A 14,832-nucleotide genomic window follows, 5' to 3' on the forward strand; every position below is an offset into this window, starting at 1 on the left:
CCGCCCCCAAACGGACACAATATAAACACAAAAATATAAACAGCATAGACCCTCTGTCGCAAAGTGTTTTGGACAATGAATTACATTGCTAAAAAAAGAAAAATAAAAAAAAAATAACATAAATGAAAAATAAAGAGGGTTGGGGTGAAGGTTAGGGTTAGGTATTAGGACTAGGTTAGGGTCTGGTACTAGTATATTAGGCTAAAGAATTCTCCTTTCTGTGAAAGTTATATGGTGCATGGTCCACCCAAAAGAAGATATTGTGACTTCTTCTCCTTGGGTTTTGTTGGAATATATGTTTCTGTCCCCTCCATGAATGGACCAGTATCGATCCCATTATTATCGTGTTTGTTATTTTATTTTAGATTTAGATTAGTTTTTTAGAATTAGGGTTCCCCTCCGTGAACCGCCACCTTATCGTGGTGGAGGGGTTTGAGTGCTCGAGTGATATCGGCAGCTACACTGTCTGGGACTTCTGCCAACTGGTAGGGACTCCATGGCAGACGGGTCCTGGGTGACGAGCCAGACTAAGAGCGGTTCAAAATCCCTTTATGAGAATAAAGGGATTCCAATAAAAGATTGCACTGACAATTAAACAGACAGGCACATTTTTGGACAGGCGCAGAGCGAATAATTTGAAGCACGTCAATTTAAAAAAAAAAAAATCATATATTCACTGTAACTAACGGGTTGTGTATGGATCCATACACAGAGTTTTAATCTATTTTAGGATAAAACAGGAAAGGTCAGAAAAACTTGGCTGGCAAGGGTGGCAGTCGTTGGCTTTGGACTTGGACAAGGACTAAGAAAAGATAAGGGTTGAGGAGGAAAAAAGAGTCAGAGATCCAGCGAAGGTCAGAGGCATGGCAAGTCAACCCACCAAAGAACGAACCAAGCAACCAATTAACTAAAGAACGAACAAACCAACCAACCAAAGAACGAACTAACCAACCAGCCAAAGAACGAACCAACCAACCAGCCAAAGACAAAGCAACCAACGTACCACCAAAGAACCAACTGACCGACCGACCAAAGAACCGACCGGCCGACCAAAGAAATGACCAACCATCCATCCATGACAAGGTCACTTAGCAATTTAAGCAAAGATATCCAGACTTTTTTTCCTTTAACTTCTCCTGTTCAACAGCTCAGCAAACTGATACAGGCTGAGAGCTTCTTGTCATAGGCAGATTTTATTGTCACAACAGGAGTTTATTGAACATAAACCTCTGTTGTGTTTCATGCTAAACATTATTTATATTACGTTTTTTTTGCTTTGTTTTGTTTTTTCTGTTGGACCGTATGGAAAAGAAGAGGCGGGTGGGTGGGGGGATGGGGGTGTTAGAGATGAAGAGAAAGATGAAGATGACAACGGAGGGAAGCCACATCATAAAACATCCAGGTTTAAATGGCAAACTAGAATAGGCGGGGCCTGTCTACACACCCTGTAGTTACACACATATGTATGTCATAATGTACACAATATAACTGTACCTGCAGCTCACACACTTCATCATATAAACCGACAAAAAATAAAGCCTTTCATTCTGTCACACATGCTATCAGTGCAAAGGTGAGCTGACACCTGTGCTCAGGTGAGTGTTTATGTTCCGCTGAGGTGGATGATGATGATGATGATGGAACCACCCAGCAGCGCCGAGCATCCCCCTGCCCCACAGGTGTGCAGTGCATGCATGTAACTGTCAGGTAAATTACTATCGTAGTGCTCACAAATGTCTGAGCCCCAACTTGAACATCCTCTGTGCAGTATAATAAATTCTATGGAGAGTTTTGAATTGGATTAGTTGTAAGTTTGGCTTTTAGTCAGTTTAAAGGTGTTTAGACACATTTCTATCCAGAAGCTTTGCCCAGACTTAACTCTCCCCAGCCACTTCCTCCTGCTCCTCTGGAAGGAGCCTATGATGTCATCAGGCCAACTGAGAGACGTAGGCCCAATCCAAATTCTTCCCTTCAACCTAAGTGGGGGAGTTCAAGTACAAATTTGTCTGGGAAATGTATTTTTTAAATCCAACCCTCCAGAGGGAAATAAAGTCCATCCCCGTGAGGCTAAACTGCATCGTGCTGAGAAGCTTTTTTCTTCACGTGGGTGCGCTCTGAACCAGATGTTTACATTTAAATGTAAGTAATTACATTTTTAAAGTAAAGAAAACCATTGTTTTTATGTATATTCAAGCGCTGAAAGCTAGCGGACCGGGGATTATTGACGACGTCATGGACCAAAGTGAAGTCCAAAAAATGAGACACAATTTTTTCCGAACTTTCCATTTGGAGGGCTAAATGAAGAGAAAGGGAGAAGAGTTAGAGAGAAGGGAAGAATTCAGATTGGGCCGTAGTCTCTCCAACATGTCATGGGTCTTCCCAGGGCTTCCGCCCAGTGGGACATGCCAGGCACACCTCCCGAGGGAGGCACTCAGACCAGATTATTGAGCCACCCCAACTGGCTTCTATTCTCCACTATAGCGCTATACTGGTGCTTTGTAATGTCGTCATCGCTTTCTGACAATCAGTGGATGGCAACAGAGACTCTGCCCCAACCGTCCCGTTCTATTTTTTCTATGGACCTACAACAGATGATGGCCCTCAAGAGGTCTGGGTCAGAACTGTTTAATGGGTCATTTAACAATAGAAACCCTCAAAATACCAGATCGAACCAGACCATACCGTACCCAACTGCTCAGTGGAAACAAGGCTAAAGGGAAAGCTCAGCCATCCTATGGAGAAAGCTCATTACAGCCACTTGTAGTTGGGACCTCATTTATTCAGTCATGACCCAGAGCTCATGACCATAGGTGAGTACTGGAATGAAGATCGACCAGTAAATTGATTTTTTTTTCTGGTTTAGCACCCGCTTCACCACAACAGACCACTTCAGTGACCACATAATGGTAGAAGCAACTCCAAACTGCCTGTTGTTGTTAGCACTGAGATGTTTTTAATAGGGAAAGGCCTTTGCTTAACTTTATCAGTCATTCATTCTATTAAACTTCATTAATCTCCCTCATTTCTGGTCTTGGGCGACAATCATTTACAAACTCTGTTTTATGGATTTTAGCCCAGAGGCAAAATAAATACTCACGGATATCTAGAAGCTGTTCATTTGACAGCAATGCCCTTTCTGTAGCAGAAGAAGGTGCAATTCTTTGCAGATTAATCTTAATAGATAATAACTATTTAATTTGAATAAATATAAATATTTGTTCAAAGTGTGTTTACTTATTTCAACTAAAATCATTATAATTTCATTTTCTAAAACACAAATTATCCAGTGGCCAGAAGGGTTCGTTTTTAGTAGAAATCACTTTTCCATGAAAATTATTTAGAGGAATGGCGACACCTGCTGACCTATTTAAACCATGACAAAAAAATGTTTTTTTTTTCCTCTTCGTTGATTTGACCAAAATTTCTCATCCGCTTTATTGCTATGAGTTTCTTAAATTAGATAGCATTGCGCTTTTTCATTTTTTAAGAACAAAAACATTGGTTTCCTTCGTAAACCTTGTGCTAAATTGCATTAAAAGTGAGGTCTTTGAAGTAGATCCACAGGCCTCCTCCATTTTGGGCCAAGGCGCTGCTCGAGCTTCTCTGTCCGCTTTGCAAAAGCCGTTAGAAACGGATTCCAGCTTCTTTGCAGAACTTTGAATCCTTGCTATGAATCCATTATTCATCTCGTTGATGTCTCATGTAGAATTGGAGGATCACTTAACGACTCCTGCTCATTTTCTGTTTCTTTAATCCCTTGTATCTTGTGGTTCCAGTGTCGTTTGTATCTTTCAAGCTCTGTAACCCTGTCTTTCAATTCCTTGTTATCTTTGAGTAGTTGTGTCATTTCTTTTTCAACAGCTTTCAGTTGTGTCTTGCAGTCTTGATGTCAGCAGTGTTTATCTCAGCAAGTTTTGTAACATTAGCGACCATCACTGAGGTTTCCCTTTGCTGCACTCCGAAAATGTGTCTATTTCTTCAGTTAGCTTTTCAATCGCCTGAACAAGTGCACTTGCCATTTGTTCCGGTTAAATTTTCATCTTGCTGAGAGGAACCGAAGATTTTGGTGAAGATGTGGTCTAGTCAAATGTTTCTCTTTGCTAAAATGGGAATTCTAAGAGATTGAAGTTGGTTCTATCATGCTATTTCGGCGGCAAAGACCACAAGGTTAAAAAAACCAACGTGTCCGCATCACCATTTCAAAGGAAGTCCTACTTGCTTTCTATTTGAAAGAAATATTTGTTACAATAGATTTTATATTTCTTCTTGAGAAAATAGTTGCAGTAAAACAAGTTACAGAAGTTTAATTATATCAAAACTAGGAAAGAATACGAGGGGACGAATAAAAATGTTTTCACTTGAAATTGTTGGGTCCTTAAAGGATCAGTTCTTTGACTCTGTTTAAAATATATCCAAGTTTCATTAATGCCGTCTAAAATTGATTTAAATAAAAAGTTTTAGTGAGTGGCAAAACATTTTTATTTTCAGGAAACTATGTTGTTGAATCCGGTTGGTCAACATTTTACTTCAGCTTTTGATGGTCATTTTATCTTTCTAGTTCCAAATAAATTAACAAACTAATAAATCTTTTCATAAAAACAGAAGCCAAAAAGACAAAAAGAAGCATCTGTGTTACAGGAATATAAATCGACTTGTTTTTAGATTAAATGTGATTTGCTTTTATTTTTCCTTTTGTTCTTATGTTTTGAATAGATCAAAAATTGTGAAAGGTTTTTATTTAAACTTCTGATTTGTTTATGAGTTTGTCACAACTGACAATTTATTTAACTTGGTAATAAATTAATGTTCCATTCTAAATTTTAATCTAATAATTTGTTTGTGTTGTTTTAAAATAAAAGGAAGGAAATAAAACAAAAATGAATTAGAATGGTGCCAAATTATATCCCTAAAATAAAGACCTGGTATCAGATAAAGCAAATATTGCTGTATTCTAGTTATCACTAACAAACATTATATGTTAGATTTGGGTTTAGGGTTAGATTTTTGCACAGCAGACTCACCACCAGCTGAAGCAGCAGCTCATCAAGAACACGGATGGCTTCCACACTTCCAGCCTGGGTCTTCTTTGTGAGGTACTTGGCCTGAAACAGGGTAAACAATGATATTTGATTGTTAAAATTAACTTTAAAAAGTCCTACATTTCTAAAAAATAAAATAAAATTTAAAAAAAATAAGGGCTCCGGTGAGGAGCAAAGTCAAGATAACCATCAGATTACCTTTGTTGATGCATCCTTATCCTGGGTGTTTTGGCTCAGGAGGTTTCCAGCCAACAGAACCCTGGAAATTGTTGCTGCCCCACTTTGCACTCCCGTGTCTCCAAGCTGACCGGTGACCATGTCAATCAGCAACTGCAGTCCCAGCATGCTGTCAGCATTGTGACCGCCTAACCCGAGTCCTGAAGCCAGAAGCACAAACCTGTGGGAAGACAAAGCATGTATGAGCAGTGGCCTCCAAACGCAGCTGTTTGCTTGTGAACACCTGAGCTCACCTGTCAGAGCTGAGCGCGGGTCTTGGTGTCTGTAAAGGGAGATCAGCCGTGCAAAAGTCCTCAACCGTGAACTTGCCATCGCTCTTCTCGGCTCCATATATTGCAACGACACTACCTACAAGGAGCAGCACTTGTTTTAATGTCAGCATTTTTTTTATATTAGATATGCATCAATAACACTGACCTGTGACACACTTGTCTTTCTCAATTTTGCCCTCCAATTTGATCCTCTGGAGCTCATCCTCTAAAATCAACTCATCCGCTTCATTGATGAATTTGGCTCGTGCGGGCTGGGGCAGGAGATTGTGCTGAAAAACAGACGTTCAGGATCTTTAAAATAAAAGAAATACAACAAATATACATTTGTTTATTCAAAGACACCCAACATGGCTCCTAACCTCTTCACTGATTTCTTTCAGGATGGATGGCTGCAGCTCCATTCGCTTGAACAAGGTCCCCACAATGCAACACTGCTCCCCCATCTCTAGGTCACACAATTTCTTGATAGAAACATTAGATCCTGATGGAGAATGAGGAGATAAGTATTAGATACCTAGTGATGGTTAAACTGGGATGATGAGTGACATGATGAACTCACCCCATTTCTGCTGAGCTCTCTCTGCTAACAGGGGCCTCATCTGCATGAGTCTTGCTGCATAAATGTGAGCATACTGGCGACTAAAGCTCCTCTGACCAACACTGTAGCGATCAGAGAGCAACTCATAGGTTAGAGATATCCTTTCGAAGGTAGGAGCCTCCTCCTCAGAGGTAGGGCAGCAGAGAAGAGATGAACCATTCTTCTGGGCGCTCACGTCAGAAAACATGACTTTCCTTGGGGGAAAAAACAGTTGAATCTTTAAAATATAGTATGTATGGGCCCCCTCCCCTTTAGAACAATCGCATACAATATTAATGATTAATTTACTTACTAATAACAGCTACAATAGAACGGCAATACCTTAAGCAGGAGGTCTTTTTAAGATGTTTTTACCAGAGTGCAGTTCCCGCGGAATAGCCCACTGAAGTTTTCTCGAGAAGTCTCGCGAGAAGTTTTTTTTTTTAAACTTTATTAACAAAAATGCGATTTGTTACACATACAGACAAAATTGAACAAGTTGGCCAAAAGAAGACAGCAACATACAACTAATGACTTTGTTATTTAATTATTGTCCTGGTGTAGAAAAGCAAAAACATGTCTATATATATATATGTATACACACACACACACACACACACACACACACACACACACACACATATATATATATATATATATATATATATATATATATATATATATATATATATATATATATATATATATGTGTGTGTGTGTGTTCTTTGTAATTTCAACTGTTTTTTAATGTGCATATACTGCAAGTTATCAATGTGTACATCGTTGTAGATGTGCCTTTTGCTCTTTTTTTCAGGTATGCATGTAACAGGGGCAGAAAAATATTTTTGTCTTCATTCTGCTCCCTTTCATTTACCCTACATAAAATATGTATTTGTTTTAATGCATATGTTTTCCTGCAGAAATGAAATTAATTTAAAAAAGCAACAAATTAAAGAAATTAAAAAAAAGAATTAAAGAGCATATTTATACCATTCACAGACATAAAAGGATTTGCAACACTAATATTCGAATTGTGTTTGTCAAATATTTTTAAGTCTTTAAAGCTTTCAAATTGTCTAAGTTTTTGATATATTCAGCATACTTTTAAATTTCACAGAAAAAAATGGGCAGAAATTAATTTGTCGTTATTAAACAGTACATACATTTATGAGTGTAATATTAATGAAATAAATAAAAAAATTTGAACTAAGTAATTAGATTCTAGTCATTTTATGGTGGTGCAGTGGTTAGCGCCTCATAGCAAGAGGGCCCTTGGTTCAAGTCCCGGCTGGGGGACCTTAAACTAAAACACTAACGGGGCACATTTTTGTGTGGAGTTTACATGTTCTCCCTGTGCATGCGTGAGTTTTCTCTGGGGACTCTGGCTTTCTCCCACCGACTATGCTCCATACATAGACTGTAAAAAGCCATGCGACACAGAAAGGGACAAAGTGGTTAAGAAGATGAATGGAATTAGAATCAAGTGTTCTTTTAAAACACTACACCAGAATGCTCAACTATTTGTACAAGTAAAAAATAAATATGTAAAGATTACAATATGATTATTACATAAGAAGCAGCCGGTGTAAATCTCTTTTCTACATTTTTGGGAAATGTGACTTCCCCATGATCCTTCCAGCATATCGTTTATCTACATAGACTGTAAAAATTCTTATTCTTATACAGTCTATGTTTATCTAATAAATGTTGCTTAACATATAAAAAAAGCTAAATTAATATGAAAACATCTCAAAATCGAACAAAATCGTCCTATAAAGATGACGTTAAGAATTTTAATCAATTGTCGCGTAGATGTGACGTCACTCAACCGTCAGAACAGCGCACGGCACCGCCATTTTTGCTACTCTTTGTACGACATCGTTAGCTCCTTGTGCTGCTTTTCAAAGCACACTTTCCCGGATCTGTTTTGACTTCTGTGTCAAATAATGCAAGGAAACAGAGGCCCCCAGCATAACCACGGCCACAACCGCCAGGGGGAATATTTAAAAACCGACGGACCAAACAGCAATGGCCAGCAGCCGGAGACAAGCGACCAGACCAACCCCAATGCGGCCTTAACCCTGGACCTGCAGAGCTTCAGAAAACCCGGAGAAAAGACCTTCACGCAGCGGAGCAGGCTGTTTGTGGGGAACTTACCCACTGGCATCACAGAAGATGACCTGGAGAAGCTGTTTGCAAAGTATGGTAAAGCCAGTGAGATTTTTATCAACAAAGAAAGAGGCTTCGGCTTCATCCGCCTGGAAACCAGAATCATAGCCGAGATTGCCAGAGCCGAGCTGGATGATTATGTGTTCAAGGGCAGACCCATCCGAGTCAAGTTTGCCACGCACGGTGCCGCCTTGAGCGTGAAGAATCTGCCAGAGTTCGTATCCAACGACCTCCTGGAAGAAGCTTTCGCTATTTTCGGTCAGGTGGAGAGAGCGGTGGTGATTGTGGATGACAGGGGGAGGCCCACGGGGAAAGGCATCGTCGAGTTCACCTCAAAGCCCGCAGCGAGGAAGGCTCTGGATAAATGCAACGATGGTGCCTTTCTACTCACAGCCTTCCCCCGACCCATCACAGTGGAGCCCATGGAGCAGTTCGACGAGGATGAAGGCCTGACCGAAAAGCTGATCAACAAGAACCAGCAGTATCACAAAGAACGGGAGCAGCCACCGCGTTTTGCTCAGCCAGGCTCCTTTGAGTATGAGTATGCAATGCGTTGGAAAGCCCTGATGGAGATGGAAAAGCAGCAGTATGAGATGGTGGACCGTAACATGAAAGAAGCTCAAGAAAAGCTGGAGGCTGAGATGGAGGCAGCCAGACATGAGCATCAAGTGATGCTGATGAGACAAGACCTGCTGAGGAGACAGGAGGAGCTGCGCAGGATGGAGGAGCTCCACAACCAAGAGGTGCAGAAGAGGAAGCAGGCCGAGCTCCGGCAGGAGGAGGAGCGCAGGCGGAGGGAGGAAGAGATGAGGATGCGCAACGAGGAGATGATGAAGAGGCAACAGGAGGGCTTCAGATCCAACTTTTCTGAAAACAGAGAACAAGATATGATGATGCACATGGGCGGTCACGGAATGGGCATGAACAGAAATTCACTGGGGGGGAATTCTGGACCTGCCAATTCTGCTGCCTTGGCTGCAGAGAGCACCCCGATGATGGCAGGTCCAGGAAACAACATGGCTGTAGGAGGACAGAGCGGTTTCCCCAGAGGTCTTCCAGGACCTGGAGACTATAACAAGCAGCGGAGATTTTGAACAGCTACTTTTTTCCCCCCGTCTTATTATGCTCACTGTAATTTTACATCTTGGGTAGGAAGTATTACTTTTGGACTTTGAAATGTGCATGTTTTTGTTTTGTTTTTTTCTACTGTTTTATGCGTATGTTTCATTTATTTTAGTACTAATGTCATAACTCCAAATGAGCCATGCATTTTCAATTGTTTCTTACATTCACTTGATAGGGATAGAAATGTTTCTTTGTCCTGAATATGTCGACTTTTCTGGAATAAATTCATGATTCCTTAAAAAAACTGTCTCCTCATTATAAACTCAAGATTTATTAATGTATTTTACATTTTATTAATCCTGGCAAAAGCAAATTCAAAACGATATTCTTATTCTTCATTTGTGGCCCGATGAAGATGAAGCAAATACTTGCATTCAGGCTGTTGATTTATTCACAATTCAAACTACATTACCATCACGAAAAAGTAAAATATTCTAAAGCAGTACGAGATCAATTAATAGTTGATCAATGATCATTAATAGTTTTGATGAACCAAGAAAGACAAAAAGTGGTTTAATGCATATAATATTGTTAGTAAACAAGCTGGTAGATCCATCCATCCATTTTCCTGACCGCTGTGTCCCTTTTGGGGTCGCGGGGGGTGCCGGAGCCTATCCCGGCCACTGATGGGCGAAGGCGGGGTACACCCTGGACAGGTCGCCAGTCTGTCGCAGGACCTCAATCACACACACATTCACTCTCACATTCACACCTAGGGGCAATTTAGAGTCACCAATTCACCTATGAGGCATGTTTTTGGACGGTGGGAGGAAGCCGGAGTCCCCGGTGAAAACCCACGCATGCACGGGGAGAACATGCAAACTCCACACAGAAAGGTCCCAGCCGGGATTCGAACCGGGGCCTTTTCGCTGTGAGGCAAGAGCGCTAACCACTGCGCCACCGTGCAGCCCAAGCTGGTAGATGTGAAGTTTAAAGCTATAAAAACTAATGCCATCCATTGACCTGGTTATATAGCAGCTTCTAAAAATTCAAAGTCAGTGGGCCACAAATTTGTCATTGGCATAAAAAAGTCAATAAAACAAATGACAGAAGAAATGCAAAAGTCTGATTTAAAAAAAAAATCTATGAAGTGTTTCTGCAAGATTTGGAGATTTGAACAAATGAGTGGTCAAAATTATCAATAGGAAATTGACTAAAGAGAATTTTGATTTTCAAAATCAAAACTCTGAAATCAGATCATTCTTTTCTCTCTAAAATATGATACTAGTGTGCATCTATGTGCTTGCTGGACATGTTTTATCTGATAACATGGACTTCTTTGAGGAAGTTTATCATTTGTTCTTATCAGAGTCCAAGAACTAAAAAAAAAAAAAGTTTGTTTCTTCAACCGTCCTGCAAGTACATTGAGGATCATAAATAGAGGTTGATAAGAATTTGATAATAAAGACCTGCAGGTGTTCTCTGGATGTGAGAGCTGTGAGGTCTGCACACTGTGCCCTGCAGGATACACGGTAAGGTTTCTCCACAGTCCCTCAGTGCTGCATTCTTTTTCTGTGAATTTTAAAACACTTTCTCCAGAAAATCTTGCAGGCTAAGCAACAGTGAAGGCGTTATGAATTGTGTTTTTTTAACTGTATTTTTCTTTTAAGTCGGTTGAAAAACAAATACAGCATGCATTAAAATTATTTTGAATTTGCCATTTTAAATATTATACTCTAAACCTTCTGCTTTAACATTATAATTTCCTGTGAGTGCATTTAGACTTTTTTTATGGAAGAGGAAACTTAAATAGACAATAAAGTGAAGATTTATTAGAATGTTCTCAACAAAATAAAGTAGAAAAATGAGAGCATAAATCTGTTTAAGTAATATTTCTCTTATAGTCAGTCACAAAGGCAATGGTGTAGTGGTTTATTAGCCCTCAAATTTCCTATTTTTCACTTGTGCAATAGTTTAATTCAAGGACAAATCTGCAGTAAGTCTGCCAAGACCAGGATCCAACTGCCAAATCTGAATATAGGCAAGATATCATTATCTCCATAAGAAAAAAACAGTCTAAACAAAAGAAAAGTTCAATCAGGGCAAAAAGGAAACCAGAAAATTCATTAAACACGTTTTAAATGTTTCATTAGCTTTTCTACTTTTCTTCCTGTTTGCTTTTTTCCTGTCTGTCTTTTATTTAGTTATTTCTTCCTTCTTCGTTCACTAAAACTGTTTTAAAAAGTGGATGATTGTGTCATTATGTAACCAAAAGGGGGAAAAAAATCACAAGAGAATCAGTTTGGCCTCAAATTTTTTCATTTCACTGAAAGACAGTGAATTAATTCAATTTGTTACAAGTCCCCTAAAAAACACAATTTAATCACAAATACTAAATAAAATAATTAAAAAAACTGTTGAAGGTTACATACATAAGCCGAATTAATGATAAATAAACAAAGGAAACTTTTTTTGTCTATGTTTTAAATTAAAAACAGATCAAGGTTTCTGCGCACATTAATATTAAATCTGAATAACTTGAATATTATTTCTCCCCCCAAACAATTGAGTGTGGGCAGATTTTTGTTAAAACATTTTATGGAAGGGCAGAACCTTTATGGAAGTTGAGATAAAAGTCACAATCAAGGAGTGGAAAATTATAATTGATTTGTCAAGGAAATAAACAAACAAAACAAAAAGGAATGCATAGCTTAAAAAAACAAAACAAATCAGTATACTTAAGTATTGTTGCAGTTATTATTTCAGTATTTCAGAAATACTGGGATGCAGAGAAGGTTTGCAGAGGATCAGCAACAGTTCCAGTCTTATTTTTTTTACGTGACATTTTCCCCAAATTCTGCCTCTAATTCAAATGTCACCTGTCAGCGTTCTGCAAACTTTGATGTGTTGGCAAGATTTATGGATTTATGAAAGAACGTCTCCATATCAGCTCCATTCTTGTCTTTTTTTCACATCTGTATTTATCTGTCTATCAGATTTCCGTGCTACAGCCTGACTGAACTTGGGATCCTAAGATGCTTCGATTGTCAGTTTTTATGTCGCTAAGACCTTGACTTCAGATAACAACATTCAGCCTTGGATCAAAGTTAATTTTGAACACAGGGAAACAATCCTGGAAACTGCTGTTTGGGTAAGATGAGCTCAGGAACATTCCCTTTTGGGCATAAAGTCATATCAGAGTACATTTGTCACACTACAGTGTGTTCTGACTGTCATATAGGATCAATGCACGAAACTCCTCTAGGAGTTGGCAATACTTTATTACTTGTTGGTCTCGATGAATCAAGAGGAGTGGTTGAAACATTTGGATTCCCCCAGAGTGTTTTAACCGAATCACCCCAGCAACCGTACAGTGTCATAATTGCTCCCGTTAATAATCTAACCAACAAATTGATCCATCACAGCTGCAATTGGCTGACAGCCGCATCACCCCAGATAAGGCAGCTGTGACGTACCTGTCGAGGTGTTTTTTCCTCCCAGCCGTCGCATTCTAACACAGACGGAGGATAGGAGCAAGAGGGTTGTTTGTCATCGCAATTAGAGCACTTCCAACTCCTTATGGCTAGTTAAGCCAAATGTGTCTTGCAGTGATTCATATAAACTCCACTAACCTATAGGACTCTTGTGACACTCAGGAATCATGAAGCACCTTACAGCTGCAATCACTGTCCTGGCTTTAGTGGTGAGTACAGCCGACTTTCTGCCAGTGAAGTGGCTTCTGATCAGTTTTTAGTTTGAAATGTGATTATCGTGATTTATTTGGTTTACTTGTGGGTTCCATTACCAATCTTTAGTCTTATCTTGGTAATAAACAACTGATTTATAACAACGTTTAGTTCTTCTAAAACTCTTCAAGTGCAAAAAAAGACATTTGCTGCTCTATCTGTCAATGGAAAAATGCAGAATATATGAATCATCAACGTCAATTTAGATGATTTACAAGCTTATACAGAGGTGAATGATTAGTCTAATTAAAAAAATGTTAATTACTATGTTATTTTTTTAAATCCAACATTCTATTTATAGAGTTAAATGAATTATATTTGAAAGTGGAGACATGTTTACATATCAGCTCCAGGTAAGATGCTATCTGTCCCAACCAGGAAATTCATGTTAATAAAGGATTTTAGTTTATTTTTCTTGGTTAAACAAAGATAAATAAAAATGTAGAATCAACTTAATGGGTTGGTATTTAACACATAAAAACTAATTAAAGGAAATAGGGCTTAACAAAAAATGTGTTGCAAAAAAACAACACAAAACAAACAAAAAAAACACTGAAGAAATTAACTTTTAACATCTTTTTCTATTCAATCCAAAGCGATCATCTCATGAAAAATGAGAACTCAAAAACAAGATGTTGAAGCTTTATCTCATCTTTGTGTCCAAAGTCAAAGTTGGAAAAGTGTTTGCACTGGCAGTATTCTGAAATGACTGCTCACCAAAGCATTTCTCAGAGCTTCAACTTCTCACTGTTACATGAAGAGATGCAAAGTCCAGGAAATGCAACTTTGGTAGAAAGGAGCGATAAATAAAAAGGAGAGAAGATAGCTGGGGAAGTTATTAGATTTAGAAGTAAATAAATGTCTTTTCTAAAATAAGTGTAAAATATCTAAGTGCTTCCCAAAATGTTATAGTGAGAAGGTGTTATACAGTATAATTAGTATTTTTTGTTCTCTTTTTGTAATTTTAAACAATGATATTTAACATTTACTATTTGGTGTTTTAGCTGCTTTTCCTTATTTAATGTAAAAAAATTAGGTACTAAACTCTATAATTGGCTGAAAATTTGATTATTTTGAAAAAGTCTTATTGTCTGCTCAAAGGAATAAGATTTATCATTCTTAAAAAATAATTAAAATTTGAACAAAATAATGTACAATTTGGTTTAAAAGTCAAAAGAAAAATATGAAGTGTTGCAAATAGTCAAATTGGAATTATAAATACACGACTGAACAGATAATTTTGCTCACAAAACCATTTTAGAAAATCTTTAAAAAATGGTACAATGGCAAATAAAAAGTACAAACAACAAAAATAATCAGAATAAAATGCATTATTATGAGTACAGTGGCTGATAGTGTTTTAAATTAGCTCTCCACACCCCCTTGGGAGCAGAATTAAACGTTTTGCTTGCATGTTGTCAAGCGGAGCTTTCATACGTACTTGTTCATAGACGAGTTGAGAAATAATTTTAGTACAGGAATTCCTTTATGACTGAACAGCTAAAAAAATAAAAACAAAACAAAAAACTAAACAACTGATCAGAATTTATTGACAAATACAATTCCTGGTGGAATTCACGCTGAGGTAAACTGTTAAAAATATATAGTAATAAAAAACACATTTTTTATGGTTTGTTTTATGAATATTTCAATAGTTTAGATTCATAGTTTAATTACACTAGACACATTTTATGAATTTAACTCATAACACACTGTGTTATAATGGA

The 14,832-nt window shown here is 38.2% G+C and overlaps 3 protein-coding genes across 4 annotated transcripts in view; 2 read left to right on the plus strand and 1 right to left on the minus strand.

The window, feature by feature from the left end:
- Positions 1 to 6,679, minus strand: part of LOC112148474 (DNA polymerase delta subunit 2) — a 12,977-nt gene extending 6,298 nt beyond the window's left edge. The window contains exons 1-7 of one of the 2 annotated variants that reach the window (XM_024275627.2): positions 6,468 to 6,679; positions 6,108 to 6,340; positions 5,908 to 6,029; positions 5,694 to 5,817; positions 5,510 to 5,624; positions 5,238 to 5,436; positions 5,022 to 5,102 (exon numbers count right to left, since the gene is read on the minus strand). In XM_024275627.2, coding sequence (XP_024131395.1) covers positions 5,022 to 5,102; positions 5,238 to 5,436; positions 5,510 to 5,624; positions 5,694 to 5,817; positions 5,908 to 6,029; positions 6,108 to 6,333 — 867 coding nt within the window. In that variant the 5' untranslated portion in view covers positions 6,334 to 6,340; positions 6,468 to 6,679. Of the gene's footprint in view, positions 1 to 5,021; positions 5,103 to 5,237; positions 5,437 to 5,509; positions 5,625 to 5,693; positions 5,818 to 5,907; positions 6,030 to 6,107; positions 6,341 to 6,438 lie in introns of both variants that reach the window. The other variant, XM_024275628.2, reaches the window with a different exon arrangement.
- A 1,241-nt stretch (positions 6,680 to 7,920) lies between these two features.
- nono (non-POU domain containing, octamer-binding) lies at positions 7,921 to 9,663 on the plus strand. The gene has a single exon (XM_024276032.2). The coding sequence runs from the start codon at positions 8,072 to 8,074 to the stop codon at positions 9,386 to 9,388; it is 1,317 nt and encodes a 438-aa protein (XP_024131800.1). The 5' UTR covers positions 7,921 to 8,071; the 3' UTR covers positions 9,389 to 9,663.
- A 3,188-nt stretch (positions 9,664 to 12,851) lies between these two features.
- npc1l1 (NPC1-like 1) overlaps positions 12,852 to 14,832 on the plus strand; it is a 12,173-nt gene continuing 10,192 nt past the window's right edge. Inside the window, exon 1 of the mRNA XM_024276158.2 lies at positions 12,852 to 13,062. Within this exon, the coding sequence (XP_024131926.1) occupies positions 13,021 to 13,062 (42 nt within the window). The 5' untranslated portion in view covers positions 12,852 to 13,020. The remainder of the gene's footprint in view (positions 13,063 to 14,832) is intronic.

This window comes from Oryzias melastigma, linkage group LG9, assembly GCF_002922805.2.
Source record: "Oryzias melastigma strain HK-1 linkage group LG9, ASM292280v2, whole genome shotgun sequence".
Taxonomy (NCBI): Eukaryota; Metazoa; Chordata; class Actinopteri; order Beloniformes; family Adrianichthyidae; genus Oryzias; species Oryzias melastigma.

Coding starts and splice junctions, on each gene's coding strand:
- nono (XM_024276032.2), top strand. CDS start 8,072: ATGCAAGGAAACAGAGGCCCCCAGCATAACCACGGCCACAACCGCCAG.